At 42.5% G+C, this 20,677-nt stretch overlaps 1 protein-coding gene across 8 annotated transcripts in view; it reads left to right on the top strand.

The window, feature by feature from the left end:
- The window catches only part of CEP112 (centrosomal protein 112), a 274,221-nt gene that overhangs the window by 32,792 nt on the left and 220,752 nt on the right, over positions 1-20,677 (top strand). For 5 of the 8 annotated variants that reach the window (XM_014601930.3, XM_019494321.2, XM_019494324.2 and 2 more), the window contains exons 6-8: positions 493-567; positions 17,785-17,832; positions 17,947-18,024. In XM_014601930.3, coding sequence (XP_014457416.2) covers positions 493-567; positions 17,785-17,832; positions 17,947-18,024 — 201 coding nt within the window. The remainder of the gene's footprint in view (positions 1-492; positions 568-17,784; positions 17,833-17,946; positions 18,025-20,677) is intronic. The other 3 variants (XM_019494323.2, XM_059732038.1, XM_019494322.2) reach the window with 2 other exon arrangements.

Raw genomic sequence — 20,677 nt, 5'->3', positions numbered from 1 at the left:
TTTTCTTTGTTGTTTGTTAAGCTATGGAGCCTTCAAGTGATGCGGAGAAGAGAGATGGAGGGTGGGAAGAAGGAACAATGTTAGAGACAAATTGCCTAGCAACAGCTACATGTTGCTGTTAATTGAACTGAAGCCAAGAGGAGCAGCAGCCAGTTCCAGATTAGTAGGTTCCTTCTGGGGAGGGGGAAGAATTTTCATGGGGTACCTTCTTTTTTTTCTTTTGAGGGGATCATACAGGAGAACAAAGCATATGCACACATTAGATCCCAAAAGTGGCTGCAATATAGTATACATCTGTATACTAGTTTTAAATTAGATAGCTTGGATACCAGTAGCAGTCTAGCCCTAACAGCATGAGGCTCAGCACAGAATTTATGCTGCTGAGAAGCAGTGACTGCAGTGAGGCATACTCAAAGTCTCACTAAAAGCTTTTTTGCATTGTATCTCTATGTCTGCTCTTCTAATATTTCCTTTGACATTTTCATATTACAGGAAGATCATCACAAAAAAAACATTTCTTTGGATGAGAGTGACCTTGAAGCTCGCCTCAATAGTTGGAATCTTGGGGTAAAATAAACAGTGTATTTATTTATTTATTGGCTTAAAATGAAAGTTGCTTGGTAATTTAGTCTGCATCTTTGAAATAGTCAACGAGACCTTGTGTTTAGGACACAGTCTCCTATTACAGATGGAAAAAGTGGGAAAGAACCATGACATTTTGAAAGATATTAAATCATGGGTGCATGTCATTTCAAGAAGAAACTGTTAAAATAACTCTGCATTTTGGTTCAGGTTCTACTTTTTCTATGGTGTAAATCCACAGCAGTCCTGCAAACTTAGTGGCATTGTTCTGGATCTGTGCTGGAGTAATTGGGCACATCTACATATGACTATTACTACCCAGTAATAAACTCTGGAGCTTATTTCTGTCGGGTGCATGTCTGCACGTGCACCTGGGATTGCAGCACGTTGCAGCCCCAGCTAGCAGGAGGGCCTGCGGGGAGGGGTTTGGGGGAGGGCGTCAGCCTTCCAGCCTGGGGCTGCTCCCCACAGCGTAATGTGCTGCAGAGGGGCTGGCTGGAGCATGCGGGTGTTTCAGTGCAGGCAGCCCCCACACTGAAGCACCCTTGTGCCCCAGCCAGCCCCTGTAGTGTCCACCTGTGTGCTGCTGTGGAGTTTTTTACTGCACAGCAGGATAGTACTTGTATTTATTTACAGGTACTGTTGTTCTGCTATGGAATACATTATTTTACTGCAGCCTAATAGGGGTGCATGTTTAGACACCGAGATGTTGACTGCACAGCTGATTAATCTACTGAGCAGTAAATGTCTCGTGTCGATGCACCCACTGAAAGCAGGATTTGGCCTTTTTTGTTTCTCTCATAGAATGGATATAGTATGTAGATGAAACTGGGCCTCCTGTGATATCATTTTCTTTCCTTTAGAATGATCCTAATGGTTTTTTAATACTTGCAAACAGCCCCTCTCCAAAATCAAAATCCTTGGCCCTGATCCTGCAAGCCACTTCACATGAATAGACTATTGCATCTACACTGACTATACAGGAATAGAAGCCAAAGCACTGCATCATTGGCTTAATAATTTATTTGTAAATATTCTGCTTTTGCTCCAGTGTTGAGTGATGGTGGAATGTGTTTGATTTGCCATATACTACGTTTTTCATCACATAAATGGAGTGACTTCAAAGAAAGTTCTTCTGAACTAAATTCTACAATTTCAGCATAAGTATTTACTGGGTCTTAGCAATAATGGATGATAGGACTCCTTCAGTGCTGCATTTTCCCTCCTACCATTAAGAGGATTTTAGTTAGGTTTAAAACATTTAGATTTGAAATGAGTAATATAAAAAGTTCAGTTTATATATTTTCAGATTTTTATCTTTAGTTATGACAAAGACATGTATCTAATGGGTTTTTTAATGTCTTGGGTGTTTTTGACATTTTACTACTTACAGAAGATAAATATGGTTAGATAGTGTTTCTTATAAAAATGAGTTGATAAAATTAATCGAACACTATTGAAATAATTCAGTATTGGGTTTTTTTTCATATATTTGGAGTGTGCTTTCAGAGTTAGTGTTTCTATTTTGATCTTTTTTTTGGTAATCTTCAAACAAGTTTATATTCCATTTTAATTTAAGGCAACTGCTATAATGAGATTTTTATCTTTGCCGCTTCAGTTATACTCATCCCTGTCTCAGGCAACAGCACAATCATAATGGTCTCTGAACACCAAGGTTCTGATGCAGTCCTTTTCTCTTTATACTAATATATTTTTTCTTGAGTTTCTGTTTAAATCTTTGCTCCATTTGATTAGGTTTGTAGTTGAAGTAGATCTTGAGTTATCCCATTTTCATTAAAATAATATCCTTTCAAATAAAACATATTTCCTTCTTTCTTTCTATTTTTTTCTTTCCTACTTTTATTTGAAGCCAAAGTTTCAAACTGTTACTTGGTTACTACTTGGGCAACACTGTTAGTATATAGATTTGAGCAAGGACTTGAGGATTGGATACATTTTATGAAGTGGCAGTAGATGCACCATAATTAAGACTGGAGCTAGTTTCCTGATATAGAAATAGTTTTTAATGTCTGGCTTCGAAATAATGTAATTGCCCGTCCTAACATTTCATGTGTTTCATTTCATCTCAGGTTAGAGATGTGTGTGGGGGGGGGGGGGGGGGAAGGGAAAATAATGTTACAGTTACACTGTTTTATAAAGATCCATGTCATTCAGATTTTGAAATTCTAAAACTTTCTGGCTCATTGTGTCTTTGAAATTACTGTATCATGTTTGCTGTGGAGGAATGACATTTACACTTGTACTGTCAGTAGCGTATCGTGGGTCTCTGGTGCCCAGAGGCCAGTGCTTGCATTTGCACCCCCCCAGAGATGGTCTGAGCAGGGTGCAGGGCCCAAGGCAAATCGGCCTGTGCGGGGCCCCACCTCCGGCCCCACAGCACTTCCGTGGGGGAATTAGTAGCACGGCATACCGGCCACGAGGGGAGGGGCGGTGGCTGGAATTTCCGGCTGAAACGGCCAAAGACACCCACAACCCACCAGGCGGGCGGGTGGGCCACACACAAAACGTGGGAGGCGCCTCCCCCAGGCTGGCGCCCAGGGCCCCCTCTCTCCCTCCCCCCCCTTGTTGCTATGCTACTGTGTACTGTTCGTCAGGAACTTGGGGAAATTATTTGGGGAATAACACAGGCACAAAAGCTATTTTGATATGCAGAGAGCGACATTTAAAATGTGATATAAATATAAAAGCTCTTGATGTAAAATAGATCTGCATTCTTAGCAAGGATTGTTTTCCTTTGAAAATAGAGTAGGAAAATATTATCCTCTGTTTGATCAAATGCCTGAAAATACTTTTCTTATTTTTTCTCATTCTTTGCCCAGCATAGGAGGTGGAAGGCCAGGGCTAATGGGGCTCAGGCCCCCCAAACGTGGGGCAGTGGGTAGGGCTACAAGGCAGCTCGGCCGTGGGCTCTGAGTGACTGCAGCAGGGGTGGGGAGGGGCAGGGGCTGGGGTGAATGGGACCCCATTCAGGCTGGGTTGTAGGACAATTGGATCTTGGGCAACTCATTTGGGGGGGCAGGGGGGGGCCCTTGTTGCTGTGTGCACCCTAGGGGAGGCCCGGGGGCACGTTCCCCCCTCCCCTCCCTGATCTGTGCGTAGGGAGAGGCAGCTGCCACTGCATGCTGGGCTCTGCGTCCCACTGAAGCTGTCCCGGGAACTGCACGACACCACGTGCTTGCCACCACTGGGCTGCGCTGCACCCCCTAATCGCCTGGCGCCAGGACGCACATGGCATCGCGTGGCTCTGGAGGCCGTCACAGCAGGGAGCAAAGCACCTCTGCCCTGTGCACAGATCAGGGGGACATGTGCCCCCTGGGCCTCAGCTGGATGTGCACAGTGGTGAGAGCCCCCCTACGCCTCTGGATGAGCCACCTGGGCTCTGATTTTCCCACCACCCAGCCTGGGCGGGGCCCCATTCACCCTAGCCCCTGCCGATGCCTGTGCCTTACTACCTCCCTCACCAGTGGGGCCTTGATCTGTGTCCGTGTCTCCCCCCACCCAGTCCTTTCTCTCCCCCCATGCCCCTTCCTCTACAGACTTACCTGCTGGTGTGGGGGAGGCTAGAGCATGTGCATGCGCAGCCCGCCCAAATAATTTTTTTCTCCCTCTGTCTGTGGTGCCCAGCACAGAGGAACATGGCAACATCTAAATAGGTTGGCTACCCCGTCTAGCATTTCTCATTCGTGGAAAGGTACTTTTCAGGAAAACCATAAGTAATATGAGTTAGTAGGATGTTTGCAAATTATTTACAACATGTTTTTTGCTCTGGCATCCATTAACATTCTAGATGTAAATTGTATGTGTCTCTATTTTCTTCCCAGAAGTGAAAAATCTTGATCTGGAGACAATTTACTAGCTGTCTTCCTGCTTTCTCAAAATATAAATAGGGAACCAGTGAAATGAGGAGCTTAGATGCCTTTTCTTTGTCCTCAGAGCAACTCAAGCTATTTCTCTAAGCTATAACACTACAGTTTCCAGCCTTTTAGCACTGAGATAAATTTACTTTTAAGAGGATTTAACTTTTATGCTGTGGGATCACCTGAAATACAGACCTTTCAAAGAGCCTCTTCAATAGTTGTTGTCAATTGTATATACAACAGTAACAAGAATATTAAGTCACTTGCAGACTATAGGGATGTATAAATATCTAGACAGATAAAGTTACAACCAAACATTGCTTTAGGACTTTGAATTGTTGGAGAACAGCAGCCTTTGAACATTTTATAAGTTATGCTTATGGTCACAGTTTGGGGAATCTGGGCATGCTTGTGAATTCAGTTTGATGCAGAGTTCATTTTTACATGTGTCAGATTGCAAAGTTCATTTTGAATTTTGAACTTCACTCTTTTCTGTTGTCTCTTTACCTTCATGTTGAATTCATTAATTCCTCCACATTCATTGCAGATTGAACTGGCATTCTACAGGGTGGTCACAACTGCTGACAATGGAGGGCTGTTAACCTGTCTTGGTCTTTTATTCATGTGGAAGTTCCCTTGGACAAAAAGTTGGCTTCTTTCCAGGGCTATTCAGCTTTTCAAGACTCAACTCCTAGAACATATCTATAAGTCGCTAAATAGGAGATTTTAATCACCTGAGAAAATGCCTGCAGGTTATGAGAAAAGAAAAGTGTGTGTGGGGGGGGGATTCTGACTGGCCTTTTTAGAAAAAAGGAGAAAAGATTGACCGCAAAAAGCTGGCCTCGAAAGTGAGGAGATGCTCTGTTTTGGGGGAGAAGCCATGGGCATAATGGAGGTGTGGGAGGAGGACTGAAAGTCTGACCACACTCAAAAACTGCTTACGTGGTGAAAAAACTGAGGTAGGGAGATGTGTACAGGTAACTTCTTCTTTTGCCTAGGTCTGTATAGTTCTTGAAGTAATTAAAGTAAAGGGTAATTGTATTAGAAAACTGTGGAAAGTTTCGGTGTTCTGTGCTTCAGCTTTTACTTGTTACAGGAGAGGTAAATGGTAACCTGGAATGTGCACAAGGCTGGAGCTCCCGAAGTGTGCATCTTGGGGAGGTCTTGAGCATTTGGACTTGAGGTCCAGTGTTGCAAAGGAACAGTCAGCAATGTCTGTAACAAAGAAGCATTGAGAGGTTGAATCTATCTAGACCAGGGGTTTTCAACCTTTTTTAACAAGTGTACCCCTTCTGGTGGTGCCAGCCGGACACATGGCGGGGAGCTCGCACGCAGCGGCTGTCACTGCCACCCACTGCCCACTTCCGCCCATGCTCTGCTTTCCCATGGCCAGTTGCACATGTGATTCTGTGGGCTGCTGATGGGCCTTGCGATTGGCGAGCCCGCGGAGGGGTGCCGCTGCCCTTGCTTCACCCCCCACCATCCCCTGCACTGGCGATGCTGGGTGGTGGCCGCCGCCACCGTGTGCAAGCCCTGCCCCATGTTCATCCACAGAGGGGCACCGCTACCCTCACTCCCCGCCCTGTTCCTGGGAGCAGGCACAGAAACACACTCCTGCCCCCGCCATTCAGACCCTTTGCGCCTCGCAGCTCTACAGGCAGAGGGTAGTTACAGCACCTTCTTGCCATTGGCCAATCAGGAAAGTGAGCTGGGGTGGGGTCAAGGAGGCACTGCGGTGTGCCGTGTGGGGCTGGCGGCACCTGGCATGCCCCTCCCGCGCTCGCAGGTAAGCGGTGACCTGTGGGAATGTACTGGGGGGAGACACCACTGCCGCACCCTGGAGCATGCTCTGTACCTGCCCACCCAGCATACCAATGACCTTTCCAAGCACCCTTAGGTGTATGTGTACCCCCGGTTGACAACCTCTGATCTAGACAGAGGGAAACTTAAAAGTGCAAGGGTTCAGTCTGTGACCAAAACAGCAGCCTAATGAGTGTCCAGCTGGAGGAGTTTTGGCAGTACTCTGACTACATTAGTTCCTGATATTAGCTAGGGACAGAAAGTAGTTCCAAGCTATTCTTTTTATGTCTAGGCTCTAGGGCAAGGTAAGAATAAATATAACACCCTGAACATAAACATATAGGAAAATAATCTAATAATCAGTCTTATGATGGGGAACATGACATTTATTTATCAGGGGACTGATCATGTTTTGGACAGTGCATTTGAAATATAAAGATTCAGTATTTTTTTGAAAGTGTCTGCTTACTTTGAAATGCTAATTAATCTCTTATTACAGATTCATAATGCCCAAAGTAAGATTGGTACCAGAGCAAAGGAAATTCTGGGAGTTCTGAGCGTAGAAGGGAGGATTTTTGGTCGGGGATGAACTAGAAGGAATTAGTAGTGGCAACCATTGTAAATACAAGTGTATGTTTACATTAAAAATCTTTACCTTACAGGGCTGTTATGAAGATTTTGATATTTATAAATGCTTTGAAGCTGTTAAATGTTGTAAAGTGCTAAGTATAATACATGTTTCAGAAAGACTTAATTTAGAAGACTTAATTTATGAATTTTGTGCAGATTATCTAATAGTTGGCCTAACAGCAGAAGAGCCAAAGATCCTACTGATGCACAGATGACCTTCTCCATCTGTTCTTACACATTGCAACATTAACACCTCAATGCAAACAGTTGAGCATGTGTTCAAAACAAACAAGATGCAGAACATTACAGAAAACGCCTCACCAGTTGAAATGCTGTCTCTGAATGAGGCAAATCCCTTGTGCTGAGTTAGGTGGATAACTACTGCAGTGTGTCTCCATGTCCTGATTTGCATACGTAAGCCCCACTTCAGAGTGTCTGCCCTGAAGAGCTGCCCATGCCCCATTCCCCATGTGTCTGTGTTGACACTGACAGTACAGTTAAGTGGGCTATGGTTGCTGGGGGCTTATCCCACTAAGTCCATTGCCACCTAGAGCTACATGCAGAATTGGTTTGTGATATGTTGTGGAAAAACATGTCTGCACTTTTCAACCCCATCTTCATAAATGGGTCTTTGCTCAATTTAACCTAGGATTCATCTAGCGGAATAAAGTCCCACCAGAGGTGGTGCAGTCACCTACCCTGGTGGTTTTCAAGAGGAGACTGGACAGTCACCTTGCTGGGGTCACTTGTCCCCAGTTGTCTTCCGTGGGGGGCTGGACCCAATGATCTGTGAGATGCCTTCCAGTCCCTAACAATCTCTGAATCATCTGATGTGACATGCTCCTTATTTCTGTTTATTCCAACCAAAGGAGCAGCTGTGGCTGGTTTAGACACGCTGCTCCTGCTTGCGGCTGCAGTCTTGATGCTGCAAGGTAGATATTCTCTGAGTAGTGCAGTACAGCCTCTGAACCACACAACATGGTGGGATTTGGAGGGTGCTGCATTCACAGGAGACTGGAGAGACTTGCTATAGATTTCCCATGTGTAGACTGATGCTGCTAGTAAAGGGCAGCTATCCCAGGTCCCATCATGCAGAGCTGGGACGACCAGCAGTGGATCCAGGAAGTGGACCTTCAAGGAGGAGCCTCCAGTGCCAGGACATCTGACTGAAGGATCTCCTACTAAGTCTAGGGATTGGTTGCTGTTGCCCTACAGGACCAGTTTAGGACCAGGCTAACCAGTTCAGCATTGGCAAAGCAACAGTTAATTCTATGTTAATGAAGGTTTTCAGGACACGTAGACTGTGGGTAATCTACAGGTAGCTGGTATAACCATTGTACCTGAACCAATAACTGTCTTTCAGAAAGAAAGGGTTTCCAACATGGGTTAAGTACTTGCATGATACTCTTGCCCAATTTTTCCAAGAGAAGGAGCAAATAAACATATCAAATGCGAAGATACCATTTCATCATTCTCAGGACCTTGGCTGATCAAAGAGGCAAGTTAATGAACATCAACATAGGATGTACCAGTAAATGTGTGTGAGCCAGGGGCCTTGTTCCTTTGTATTGTGGCACGATTGTCAATAGAACGATGATTACGAGGCATTCTGCTTAGGTAACATTCTACTTTTTGGCTGCAATGATCTAGTTTGGCTGGGGTGAACTAGTTGGGGATGGTCCTGCTTTGAGCAGGGGACTAGATGATATCCGAAGGTCGCTTCCAACCTTAATTTACTATGATTCTATAATATCTGAAAGCATGTTTATAAATAAAATATGTATACTATAAACTTGAGCATGTCATCCATTTTTTCCAGTGAAATTTTCATTTTTGTCTTTGAGTATTGCCTTTTATTTGTTCAAATGTCCCCAAGTAAAGCGGCTTGCAAAAACCAAGATTTGAGATTAAAGAAGTGGATTGTTATGGTAAATTCTGCTTTGGGGAGGAATGTAGACCCTGTGGGACCCAGCTATCTTCTGAATGGGTCTGAAGGCTGATTTCCCCAACTAGTTATCATTGAAAGCATATGGAGAGCCATCATCAGCTTTGCCTTATCAACATGCCATGTTTACCAGCTGTGCCCCAATCTAAAGCTTTTTTCTCCCAATCAGCATCGGGGGGCAGGGAAGCCTAGTCTTGGATCTGAGTACCAGCTGGGGGCAGGTAGTGACTCAGCTCTGGCTTTGGCCCTGGACTCGGAGCTAAAGCCAAGTCATCACCTACCCTGGCCTGGGATAGCTTATTTGTTGGGGAAGGGGGCATGTAGATGAGGGAGCATGGTAGAGAGAGAAATGGGAAACCTGTGTTTATGGCTTAGGGAACATAGCACAGCCTGCCCCTATCCAGCAGCCCTCTTCCTCCTTACTTTCTGCTCCAGCTTCAGCCCCTCCAGCCCTCACCTAGCTTAGGGTGACATCTTTTATTGGATCAACTACACAGTCCAATAAATACAATACTATGTACAAAAAGTACTATGTACTACATACAGCTATGTACAATACTACATAGTTGGTCCAATAAAAGATATCACCCAAGGAATCCTTGCTTCTCACACCAATATTAGCATTTGTAAATGCCCATACCTTAGTTTTAATTCTGTTTTTGAAATCTTGTTTATAGTACAATACAATATATTTAATGAAAGGAAAAGAAGTTTGTCAAATAAAGTAACTTTATTTTTGGGAACTCTCAGATATCCAGTGTGAGGTTGCTTAGCTTTCTGGAAGGGAAAGAATTCCTTAGAGCATCTAGGGCTAATAAAATGTCAATAATGTCATAATATTTTTAGTATTGCATTTAATTTTAATGATCAATGATAAATTTAATAATTGATAGAGTAATATTTAAGCAGAATGACTGAATTGATCCTAGTAAATGTATACCTCTGCTGTCTTTCATTCAGTACTCCCAAAGCAGTTTGGAAATATTTTATAAGCTTCACAATGCCCCTGAGATAACATTTCATCTGCTACTGGAATACATCCAGTTCTGAGGAATGATATGATGGCTCTCTCATGTACCATAGAAACACAGAACAACAGGTCTGTGTGGAAGAAGAGAATATTGTGTTTATTTGAAAATGCTAGGGGTACTATTAGCCAGGTAGGGTACCGTTTTCCATATGGTATTGGACTTTTAGCCAGAAGAAAGAGGTTAACTCCTCAGCCATTATCAAAAGTATCATGGGACCATTATTAAAAAGTGCTCCAGAACTTGACCTTTAAGTCTTACCAAAAATAGTCTTTTACTGCTATCCACGGAGAGAAGAGAACTTCTACCTAAGGAATTCTTTGGTCAGTGATTTATGTTCTGCTATCTTGGGTTGGGTGATGAAAGTATGGGACAGAATCATAGCTTTTTTTTCCTTCTGGGGGAAACTAAACTTAAGTCACTTGGATGTCCATTAAGATTATTCCCTGGGTCCTGTAAAAGACTAAGTTTTTTTTCAGAGAATAAACATTTTTTTCTCACAATGCCTATGAAACTCTTAGCTAAACAGATGAAGGACAACCTTTAAAGTCATGGACTGGCCCCAGTGAGTTCAATTTATATTATTTTTTTAATAATTATATTTAATCCTTTTGCAGTGGATAAAAAATCAGTAGCATTTGTTGTTACATTAACATCATTTAATTATAGTATTCTTTAGTAATTTATGGAAAAATTGGCGTGCATCGCAGGAAAACTCATCTACAACTAAATGGTCTTGCTGCTTTATAGCATGCAGTGTACTTATTCAAGCACATTTTAAAATGCCTAGCCAGAGGGTTTTGTTTTATTTCCAGTCTGATCTGATAGTTTCCATTAAACCCACTAACATTGATACTAATATGGGAAAATGTCTTTGCTGTCAACAAATGTTGTATTTTTTATAGGTTCAAAGCTTTGGGGCAGTATACTGAATTTTGATTTTGATTGTCCTGACCTTTGAATACCCAGTCAAAGATACCTTAAAAGATACAGATTTTACAGAAATACATGCTCAGTGGGCAAGTCTACATGAGAAGCTAACTATAGAGTAACTTAATAATACTGTGCAGTAGCACATCACAGCACAATGTTAATACACTACTGCGCAGTATAATTAGGCTACTCTGCAGTACCATCACTAAAATGGCGTTCGCTGGCACTACTATTCAGGAACTCCAGTTGCTGTGAATTTAGTACTTCATTGTACAAGTACTAAATTAAATGCACAGTAGCCACTGTGCATTAATGAATATGTAGATGCGCCCGCTACCTTCTGAAAATTACATTCTCTTAGGGTGCCTGAATAACCAGTTTTGAAGATCCCTAATAGGTTGTTCTGATGCTGATCAGGACTGAAAACAATGGGCCAGTTTCAGTCTCAGTGCAAATAGACACAGTCCCCATTCTAATCCATGTGCTTGTGCACTCGCACCAGTTTTAATTTTTAGGAAAGTGTAACTCAGCTCAGGAGTCAGCAGAATAAGGGAGTGTGGATTGCATTGTCTTTTTCTTTCTCTGGAGAATCATCTGCCTGCAGAGGGAGACCTAAGTAGTGTGAGTGTAAAAGGAATTATCTATTAAACATGGTTAAAGCAAAAGAAATATGGGGAATTCTTGGGTGGCTTCAGCAATAGTGCAGTATGTGCCTGAGGTTTCTTGTGAACTTGGCTCTGCTTTTACATTGTCTTCCATTCTAGTTAAACTCAACCATTTCTGTACAAGCCTTTTGATTTGTTCTCTTTTTTGGTTTTCTTCAGTTTCTGTCTGCTTACTGTAAACATACCTATTGTATATGTGGTGGTGCTGGAGGACGGCACCACTGTAAAAACTTTCCCACAGTGAACTCCAAGTGGTGTGTTGTGACTTCAGAAAATAAATTCAACTTTCATGCTGACAAACAGTCTTCAAATGCTTTAATGTCCTTCCACCAAGACTGCAGAAGCAGCATTAAAGTGTTCTTCCCTTCAAATTGTGATGTTAGATAAGAATGTCCATACTCAGATTTCCTAAAGCTACTCAGCAGTTATTTCTGTAGGGAACATGCTGGCTGCCGGGGTTTGTTAGACTTAAGGAAGAACTTAGGGCAAGGTTCATTTGAGTTGTTTACCATTTCCAAATCTAAGTGTTCTTAACTCTTTCATGTGTGTTTTTCTATCCATGGTTTGAAAGCAAACATGTTTTCTCTTTGAAGAAGTTACTGGGAAATGTGGAAAAAGCCTGCTGATCCAAATGTTTTTCCTAAATCCTAACACGCAGCATACCATCTGACTCTCTGATACTCCATAGGCACGTATTATTTTAGTTAATTACTAGGCCTGTGTGAATAGGGAAGTATTCGATTCAGATTCAGATGATTCGGAGGACAGTGATTTGATTTGGATCACTGTCCTGAATTGATACGGCTGAATTGGTCTTCGGAAGATTCGGTGCTAATTCGGAGGGATTCAGTGATTTGGATTGGTTGAGGAGAGGCAGGCACAGCTGGGCAGCTGCAGGTTCTCACGGCTCCTCTGGCTGTGCCTGCCTCTCCCCGGGTGGGGGGAGCTGTGGGAGAAGCCCCTGTGGCTGCCCTGCCTGGCCGCATCTCCCACCCTGCCCTAGCTTAGTCCCATAACTTAAAAAAAACAAATCACAACCCCCCCCAACTCAATGGCTTCAAGAGCAGTGATTGGGGCCTCTGAGGACTCATGGCAGAGCCCCCCCTGCACAGCACGGATTGCCCCTCTCTGCTTGGCACCCACGTGGCAGCTGCCCTATCGTGTGGGTGCAGCGCAGCTCGCCAGGGTGCCGCGCACTGCCTGGGAGCTGAGGCCACTGGGGCTGAGCACTGCCGGGCTCTGGCTGACGTGGAGCCGCCCCAGCTCTCAGACAGTGCGCAGTGCCCTACTGAGCTGTGCTGCACCCGTGCCATGGAGCAGCTGCTGTGCAGGTGCCAGGTTGGGGGGGCGATCCCAGCTTCCTCCCACTGCCCTGTGCTGTGTGGGGGGGCTCAGCCATGAGCCCTCAGAGGCCCCAATCACCACTGCCAGAGCCAGTGAGTGCGGGGCTTTTGCTTTTTTTTTTTTTTTTAAAGTTCTGGGAGGCTGGGGCCAGGCAGGGGATGGGGCTGGGCAGGACAGCCATGGGGGCTTCTCCCACGGCTTCTCCAGCTGTGCCTGCCTCTGCCCTGGCGGGGGGAGCCGTAGGGGCTCTGCCCTGCTGCCGCTTGCCCAGCTGGCGTGGGGGTGGGATGCAGGCATGGCTCGCTCCAGGCAGCAGCAGGGCATAGGCCCTGCTCCCAGTGCTTCTGTGCCCACATCAGGGCTGGGGGTGGGGGCTCTGCCCTGCTGCTGCTTGCTAGCAGCTTTTACTTGGTCTCCCGATTCGATTCGAATTTGGAGATTCGGTCCCTGAATCGGGCCAAATCTCCAAATCGAATCAGCTACCGAAGCTTTGCACAGCCTTATTAATTACTCATTAGCAAGTGTCTTCCAAAGACCAAAATATTCTGGATGGAGTGGGAAGATGGCATAATAATATATACCCACATTGGTGCTAGTTGCTACATAAAAGAAATAGGGGCTGTCAACTAATTGTATAGATTGAAGTTTATAGCTGGAGGCCCTCGTGCTAAACGCTCTGGAAAGAGTGAGGTGCAGCTGTTCTACGGGAGCAGCCCTGTGGAGCCACAAATTGACGATTCCTTTCCTGCTCCTTCCTTGCTTCAGCACCGTTTATTCTCAGGATCGTGTCGCCTCATACTGTGGATGACCGATCCATTGGGGATGGACCCTTGGCTCCATCCACTCTCTTCCCTCTCTTTTCCTTCCCTGCTCACCTAGGAGAGGAGAAAAGACTGAGTACACGGGCCCTGCTCTCTCTGATCCCTCTTCTTGTAGTAACGTTATTGTTAAAATGTCCGTGTGCTGAATTTGTCTGCTCTGACACCTCTCCTTGCAATGTCAGGAGGGAGATGGTTCCAAGAAGTCTTTTTTTCCTGCTTTTGCCAAGTGATATTTTTAATGGGGATCCTCCAAAATGTTCCCACCACCACACTCTGCTGTGAGGTGACAGTACTAATTCTCACAAAATGAAACGTGATCCGTTGCTTATATAATAGCCCACTGAAAAACAGGCAGAATGGAAGAATTGGAAAAAAGTATGTGAAAAATTGGCTTTTATTAAGAAAGGGTATTTACAAATTTAGAGTTCAACTGTAGTTCAGATAGAGATGTCTTTTATTATGAGATTTACTTGTTTCAAACCCCAAGAAACTTTGAGTCATGATTTTTTTTTTCTGTTCTTCAGATGGTTCCTCCCCATCTCATACATATGTATTGTAATTTGTCTTACCCTTTTACTTATTATTTTTAAATTTGCATGTTTCTCATAAATACAAGTTTTTTAATTTTTCTTTTTTGGGCACTCTTTATTGTGATATTTCTCTTTTAATGTGGTATAATTTTGAGAGCAAGAAGTTTTGCAGAAGACTAGCATGAAAGGAATGAATGTTGAGACATTAAATGTTTACAGATCAGTTTAAGTGGATATAATCCACAACAAGTAACAAAGTGGGAACATTTAACTTCAAAGCACATCTGGCTGCTGTTACAAAATCAAAAAATGCAAGACTTATGCCATAGAGAGTATTAGAGCCACATTTTCCTCTCTTTTATAAACAAGTCGTGTATACCTTACATATTCAAAGTGGTTCTGAAATGAAGGCTGTAAACTATTGCGTTTCATGCCCAACTAAATTATTTGAATTAGTGGTAAATATTTATAATGCTATAAATAAGTTAGTTTTATTTTTAAAAAACAGAGGAAAACTACATTTTATATGAAAGGTGTATGGCATTTAAAAACCATTTGCACCCTGAAAGGCCGATTCTGATTTCTAGTTTCCTCAAAACCCACTGAAGTTAATGAGAGTTTAGAATATGCAGAATGAGCCCTAAATCAACAGAACCAGGCCCAGGTTAGATTACTCCTGGCATCCGGGGAGTGCTTTCTGGCCTGTCCTGGTTCTGGGCTGGTTGGCTGGGATCAGCTGAAGATGTGATGGGTAGAAAGCAGATTCAGGAGAAGTGTGAGGACCAAGGCAACGCTTATAGAGAATTACGGCTGTAAAGTTGACCGTTGTAGGTACAGTTCTCTCACACACTCTTGCTCCTTCTCTTGGGTTTTTCTTTTTTACTACACCAAATGCTTTATTGTTTGGGATGAGTTGCTCAGGAAAAGGCTTAGATGTTATCAGTCTACATGAGGATCTTGATTGTGTATACACCTTTAATTAGAATGCGCAATAGAATATTTACAATCTTTATTAACTTGTTGTATAGGTAAATTTATATTCCTTTTGCACATCTTTGAACCACACAGCCACTTCTAGGGAAAATGTGACAACTCTTCAATAGCGCACAGATATCCAACATCACATTTTAGGACAGGAAATGAAGAATACTGTGTCAAATTGAAATTACAGAGGGATTAAGCCTCTTTTTTCATTTATAAATTCAGCACACAAATGTACTTAATAGATATGGAAAAAGTGGCAAGCACTTTTGATATATTTGCCAGGCCTAATAGATCAGTTTAATCTTCTCTAAAAATAAAAGACTCTATATTGTAAGATGTATATTGCAATCACATTCTCATTCCAAATCTCTCTACCACATTTTACAGATTATATTCTTGAAAGCATGTCTTGGGAGTTGCATTTCGTGTGATGTGAAGTTTGAGCCTTATAGTTAGAGAAAATTAAGCAAGATATAGCTCTGATAGAGGAAGTGGGTTGTGCACAATATTTCAAATGTAGTTTTAAAAATTGGTGATTGAACCAGCTGCTTTAATTAGACAGTACTTTAATGAATTCTTTCCATGTGTGGTATTTGGATTCTTTTGCCAAGAGTTGCATATATTTTTATAGTCCTGTTATCCTCAAATATAGGATTTTTGGAGGGTTGGTGAGCTACACCAACCTAAAACCAAAGGCGCTCTTTTGAACCTGGTGGAGTGTTTTAGCCTCAACACCATATTAACGAAGAGCCAAATTTATTTGCCTCTCTCTTTATAAATGCTATTCTTTGATTCAAATATTGTGAGTGTACCTGATCCCATTCAAATGAAAAGTCTGGAGGAGTTTACAACATGTAAGCCTTTTCTGCTATGGGAAAACATTCCCCCTCCCTCCCCAAAATACCACTTGGTTCAAATTCAGCTCAACAAAATCCATTTTTTAAATTGGTTGGCACTGTTTTGTAGCCTGAACGGATTTCAAAGCCACCAGCAGCTTGTTTTGAAAATGGTTCTTGTCCCTAGAAACTGTCTATATCCAGCTCCAAAATGTTCAGAGAAAAATGTTTACGGGTTATTTATTGAGGTAATATAAAATGTTATATGTGGAGGCAGGGTGCTCAAGGGTTTCCTGTGTTTATGATTTGGCCGGTATATTAGATGCCGTATTAAAATTTGCTAATGATTCATCCTGTGATAAGCTTTTGTATTTAATTAACCAAGTATAAATTATTATTTAGTGCTTTCTTCAAATGTTTTCTGTAAGTGATAATCATTTTGGGTGCGTTGCATTGGAAAACAAAAAAATACTGAACATTTTTAGGTTAGATTATGTTTAGTGGAATTGGGTGAAGATTTTCTGGTCACATGAACTGAAAGATTGCTATAGATTACTAGATTTCATTAGACTTCTGAGTTCTGAATTTTTGTGTTTTTTTTTTAAAGAGATCCCTGAGAACGCTTTAAAAGGAGATATACTGATATTTAAAACATAACCTGATTACAGAAATCTGTTATATTTTTATTCTCAGTATTAGAGATGTTTAGCCTTTTATTTGATAAAACCAGGATTTTTTTATATTGGGATGGTTCATAACCCGCTTAATTCATAGCAGGTTGGTGGATTAAAAACCAGCTGCTCAGCTGATTGCTGTTGCTTTTACTTCGAAGGGCGCTGCTTCTTCACTCAGCTGGAGCACAACAGTGGTTAGAGAAATGGCACCCTTTGAAATAGAAGCCAAAGCAAACAGCTGGAGCACCACAGCAGTCCTGTGTAGCTGTTTGCTGAGGTTGTATGTACCCCTGGCTTGTTTGCAAAACCTCATCATTGCAGGCAACTAAAGAACTGAACCCTGTGAAAAATCCAGATTCTCTTATATCTAGATTGGTTAGATACAAAATCATGATCAGTGTGTCTGTCTAGTGTCCAAATTCCGAAAACTGACCAGTAATTTTGGATACCTTGATTTTTAATATCATTATTCTATGAGGCTAGGGACAGAAATTACACATAAGCTGGTATAAGTGATAGAAAACTGGTTTAAATTTGTAACACAACTGAAGTTCAGTGCACATAAACCACTTTCAAAATGGCTGAAACCAGTTTAAGATAAGCCTGGATGGGATGTAGTAGCAGACTTAATTGATTTAGATTAAATTGATTTATTGAACTTCTGTCCCAGACCCCCTCCAGATTCAAATTAATTCACAGTCTCCCTGCATCCCAAGTTCCTTTGGACCTCCCCTGCAAACCTCCCATTGCAGGGTGGGCAGGCTAGCTTTTTCCCAAGCTGCCAGCTCCAGCCAAGCAGGGAGGCATGCTCTAGAACCCCCCGGCTTCTGGCCTGGGCCACTGCAGGCATGTGGCTACATTTCTGGAATCAAAAGTGAATGTCTGTTCACTTGCTTATCAGTTCAGTCTATGCAACTTAGACTAACCTGGGAAGATTGAATCAATTCAGCCTTGGGCTTTTTGATGGTCTGTACTTAGTCTGAGTATCAGGTTGGGCGCCCAAAATCGCTAGTCACTTTGGAGCATATAGGCCCTAGTGTTTTAAGTTACTTTTTCATGTGTATAAGAAATAATGATGAAAAACCTTTGTCATATGAATAGTAATACAGCATTGCATAATGTATTGTTTTCCAGCTAGAAAATCCAAGGTATTTGAGAGAGAAGCCATTACCTTTGTCTCTGGTAGGTGTTATATTTCCCTGGTGGGTTATGGAGACATCATGCTATTTCTGCTTTTAAATTATTCTTCTAAAATATACTGTTCAAATTTTAAAACTGATCTTTTTCATTCAATAGATGACACCCAAAATAGGCTTAGGAAAAAATAGCTCTTTTCATGAGGAACGGACATTGGTTCGAATGCATGAAAAAGAGGTAAGATACTTTTCAAATGTATTGATCCTTGGGTCAAAGTTAGGATTTTATTATTTCTAATCAATAATATGGGTTTGACTAACAACTTTGTTTTCTGTAAGAAGTAAGGTCATATGATCAAAACTGTATTTGTCGCAGTATAACTATGGATGAATAGAAACACTCTTTTAAGAATACTGGTTTTGGTTGTAGCTGTGTTGAGCTAAGGGTATAGGCAGGAAAGGTTCTTTGGGTAGATGTGATATCTTTTATTAGATCAACTGAGTAGTTGTAAAAAAGTTCTTAGCAAGGTTTTGGGCGCACTTACCCTTCATCAGGCATAGGGAGTCTCTGCTGGTCTGAGACTCCAAGGAAGTCTTCCTTGGAGACTCAGACCAGACTTCCAGACTTGGAGACCACACTTCCTTGGAGTCTCAGACCAGCAGAGACTCCCTATGCCTGGTGAAGGGTGACTGAGCCCGAAAGCTTGCTCAGAACTTTATTCCAGCTGCTCAGTTGGTTTAATAAAAGGTATCACATCTACCCAAAGAACCTTGCCTTTTAAGAATATTTACTTTTAGCTATCAGAAACTTTGTACTAAATGGGCACATCTACATGAGATGCTTTACTGCTCATTAGACTAATCTAATGCACAGTAAAGTGTCACCATCTACATGTGCGCAGGATTTACTGTGCATTAAATTAGTCTAAATCTCTGTTTGCTAATACCAACACATACAGGTACTAGATAAAATGTGCATTAGCTAATGCATTGTAGCACACATGTAGAGATTGAACAGGGGCAATTTGCTCCCAGTCAGCTGGCTAAATCCTGATCTGGATAGAGTGGGGGTTAGGGGTCCTGATCCCCACTTTGCTAGGAAGACAGCTGCTCCTGCAGTCATCACAGCTCTCCCCACCTGGTAGAAGTTGGGACTGGCCCCCACACCCTCTGCCAGCCCCCAGGGCTGGTACCAAAGGGAGCCTGGACCTCCCTGTGGCTGCTGCAGGGGGGCAGGGCAGGGCAGGACAGAAGCAGCCTTGGACTGGGCTGCTCCTGCCAGGTGCAGTTTGCTCCTGACAGGCACGCATGTAGACATGCACCCAGGAGTGCATTAATAAGCCTGAATTTTCTGCGCAGAAGATTCAGGCACATTAATTGCATGTGTAGATTCATCCAATGAGCACTTAATTTCACAGTAACGTAGGGAAAATATATACCTTGACAGGTAAAGAAAAAAAAAATGTAAGCTAAGGCTCTGATCCTGCCAACACTTATATATGATTATCTTTAACTATACTTCTGTTAAAGTGTAAAACAAGGCTGCAGATCCTAAGTCTGGTCTATACTGCATAGTTTTGTTGGATAGTTCTGCTCAGAAACTGTGAGTACATCCATACTGACAGCTCTGCTATGATGGCAAAATGCCCTCATTCTGCTGGCAGGGTGAAGCCAGCTTCCTGAATGATAGGCTTCCGCTGTTATTGGTTAGCTGCTAGGAAATAGATCACCTTCACTTTCTGTCAGCCACCCTGGCCTGTTTTGAAGGCCTTTCAGGATGCATCCTATGCCCTGTCAAGATGGCTGGTGTAGTGGAACTGGCTTTGGTGACTTCCATGTGGCATTGGCTGTCTACCTGCAAAAGCCTTGTAGTATAAACAGGTCCCTTGTAACCTTATCTGCTTATCTTACATTCAATTTTCTGATGTTAATGGTTACCATTTCCTTTTAATTCACAGTAAGACATAAAAATACGTTTGGAAATGCATAGAGTGTGGAAATGAGCAAACGTTGTCTCCTTCCTTCGTTTACCATGCCCCTTCCAAAAAAAGCTATTAGATCATGGCACTAAGAAGAGTTATCTAGAATATAATGCAAGGCTGAAGGAGATAGATGTCAGGGGAAGAGTGAAGTGAGGAAGAAACCCAGGCTGTAAATACTTTCTTAATTTATTGTTCTCACTGCTGTTGTAGCAGACTACAGAGGTATTTAATTTTCATTGATCAGCATATGTATGAAATAATACTCAGGCAGAAGGTATGGGTTGAAGGCAGCCAGCTGTAATTCCATTAACATAAACATCAAACCGGGATGTGTGAGAATGCAACTGTTTTCCCTACCTCAGCTCTATCCACCTTTTAGCTACTAAGCGATTTTTTTGAGTTCAATGAATAATAGGCCAATTACTTAATTCTTGACCTAACTCCCTAAGTAGCTCATATATGGGTTGCTAATCTTAATCTAAGAGTGCAGTATTAAATGTCTCTGTGTGCAGCTCTAGCCACTCACTGACTTGGGTTGATGCCAGTAGCTTTCTGGGTACTACACTGGAGCTGAATCAGCTGCACATGCCCGTCAGAGCCCGAGTGTTTCAATATTGCAGCTTCCATGTTTCAGGGATGTATTTTTTAGCTGTGTTGGTCTGAGACAAAAAGAAATGCAAAACTCTAGAACTCTTGGTTCAGAGATGATACCTTTTATTAGCCCAACTAAGAAATTGCAAAAAAAATGTTTTTCTGCAAGCTTTCAGGCTCACACACCCTTCATCAGGCTCAGGGAAAATTAAAGATGGTAAAAAGTCCCCATTGGTAGGAAATAAACTTCGTTTTTGCACAGAGGAAGCTGGAGATGGAAATCTGTCCCTCAGTGAGGTGCTCTTTGTTGTGCAAGTC

Source organism: Alligator mississippiensis, chromosome 8 (genome assembly GCF_030867095.1).
Source record: "Alligator mississippiensis isolate rAllMis1 chromosome 8, rAllMis1, whole genome shotgun sequence".
In the NCBI taxonomy this organism is placed as follows: Eukaryota; Metazoa; Chordata; order Crocodylia; family Alligatoridae; genus Alligator; species Alligator mississippiensis.
The sequence above is the reverse complement of the archived record's forward strand: the minus strand, read 5'-3'. Positions and strand labels throughout refer to the sequence as shown.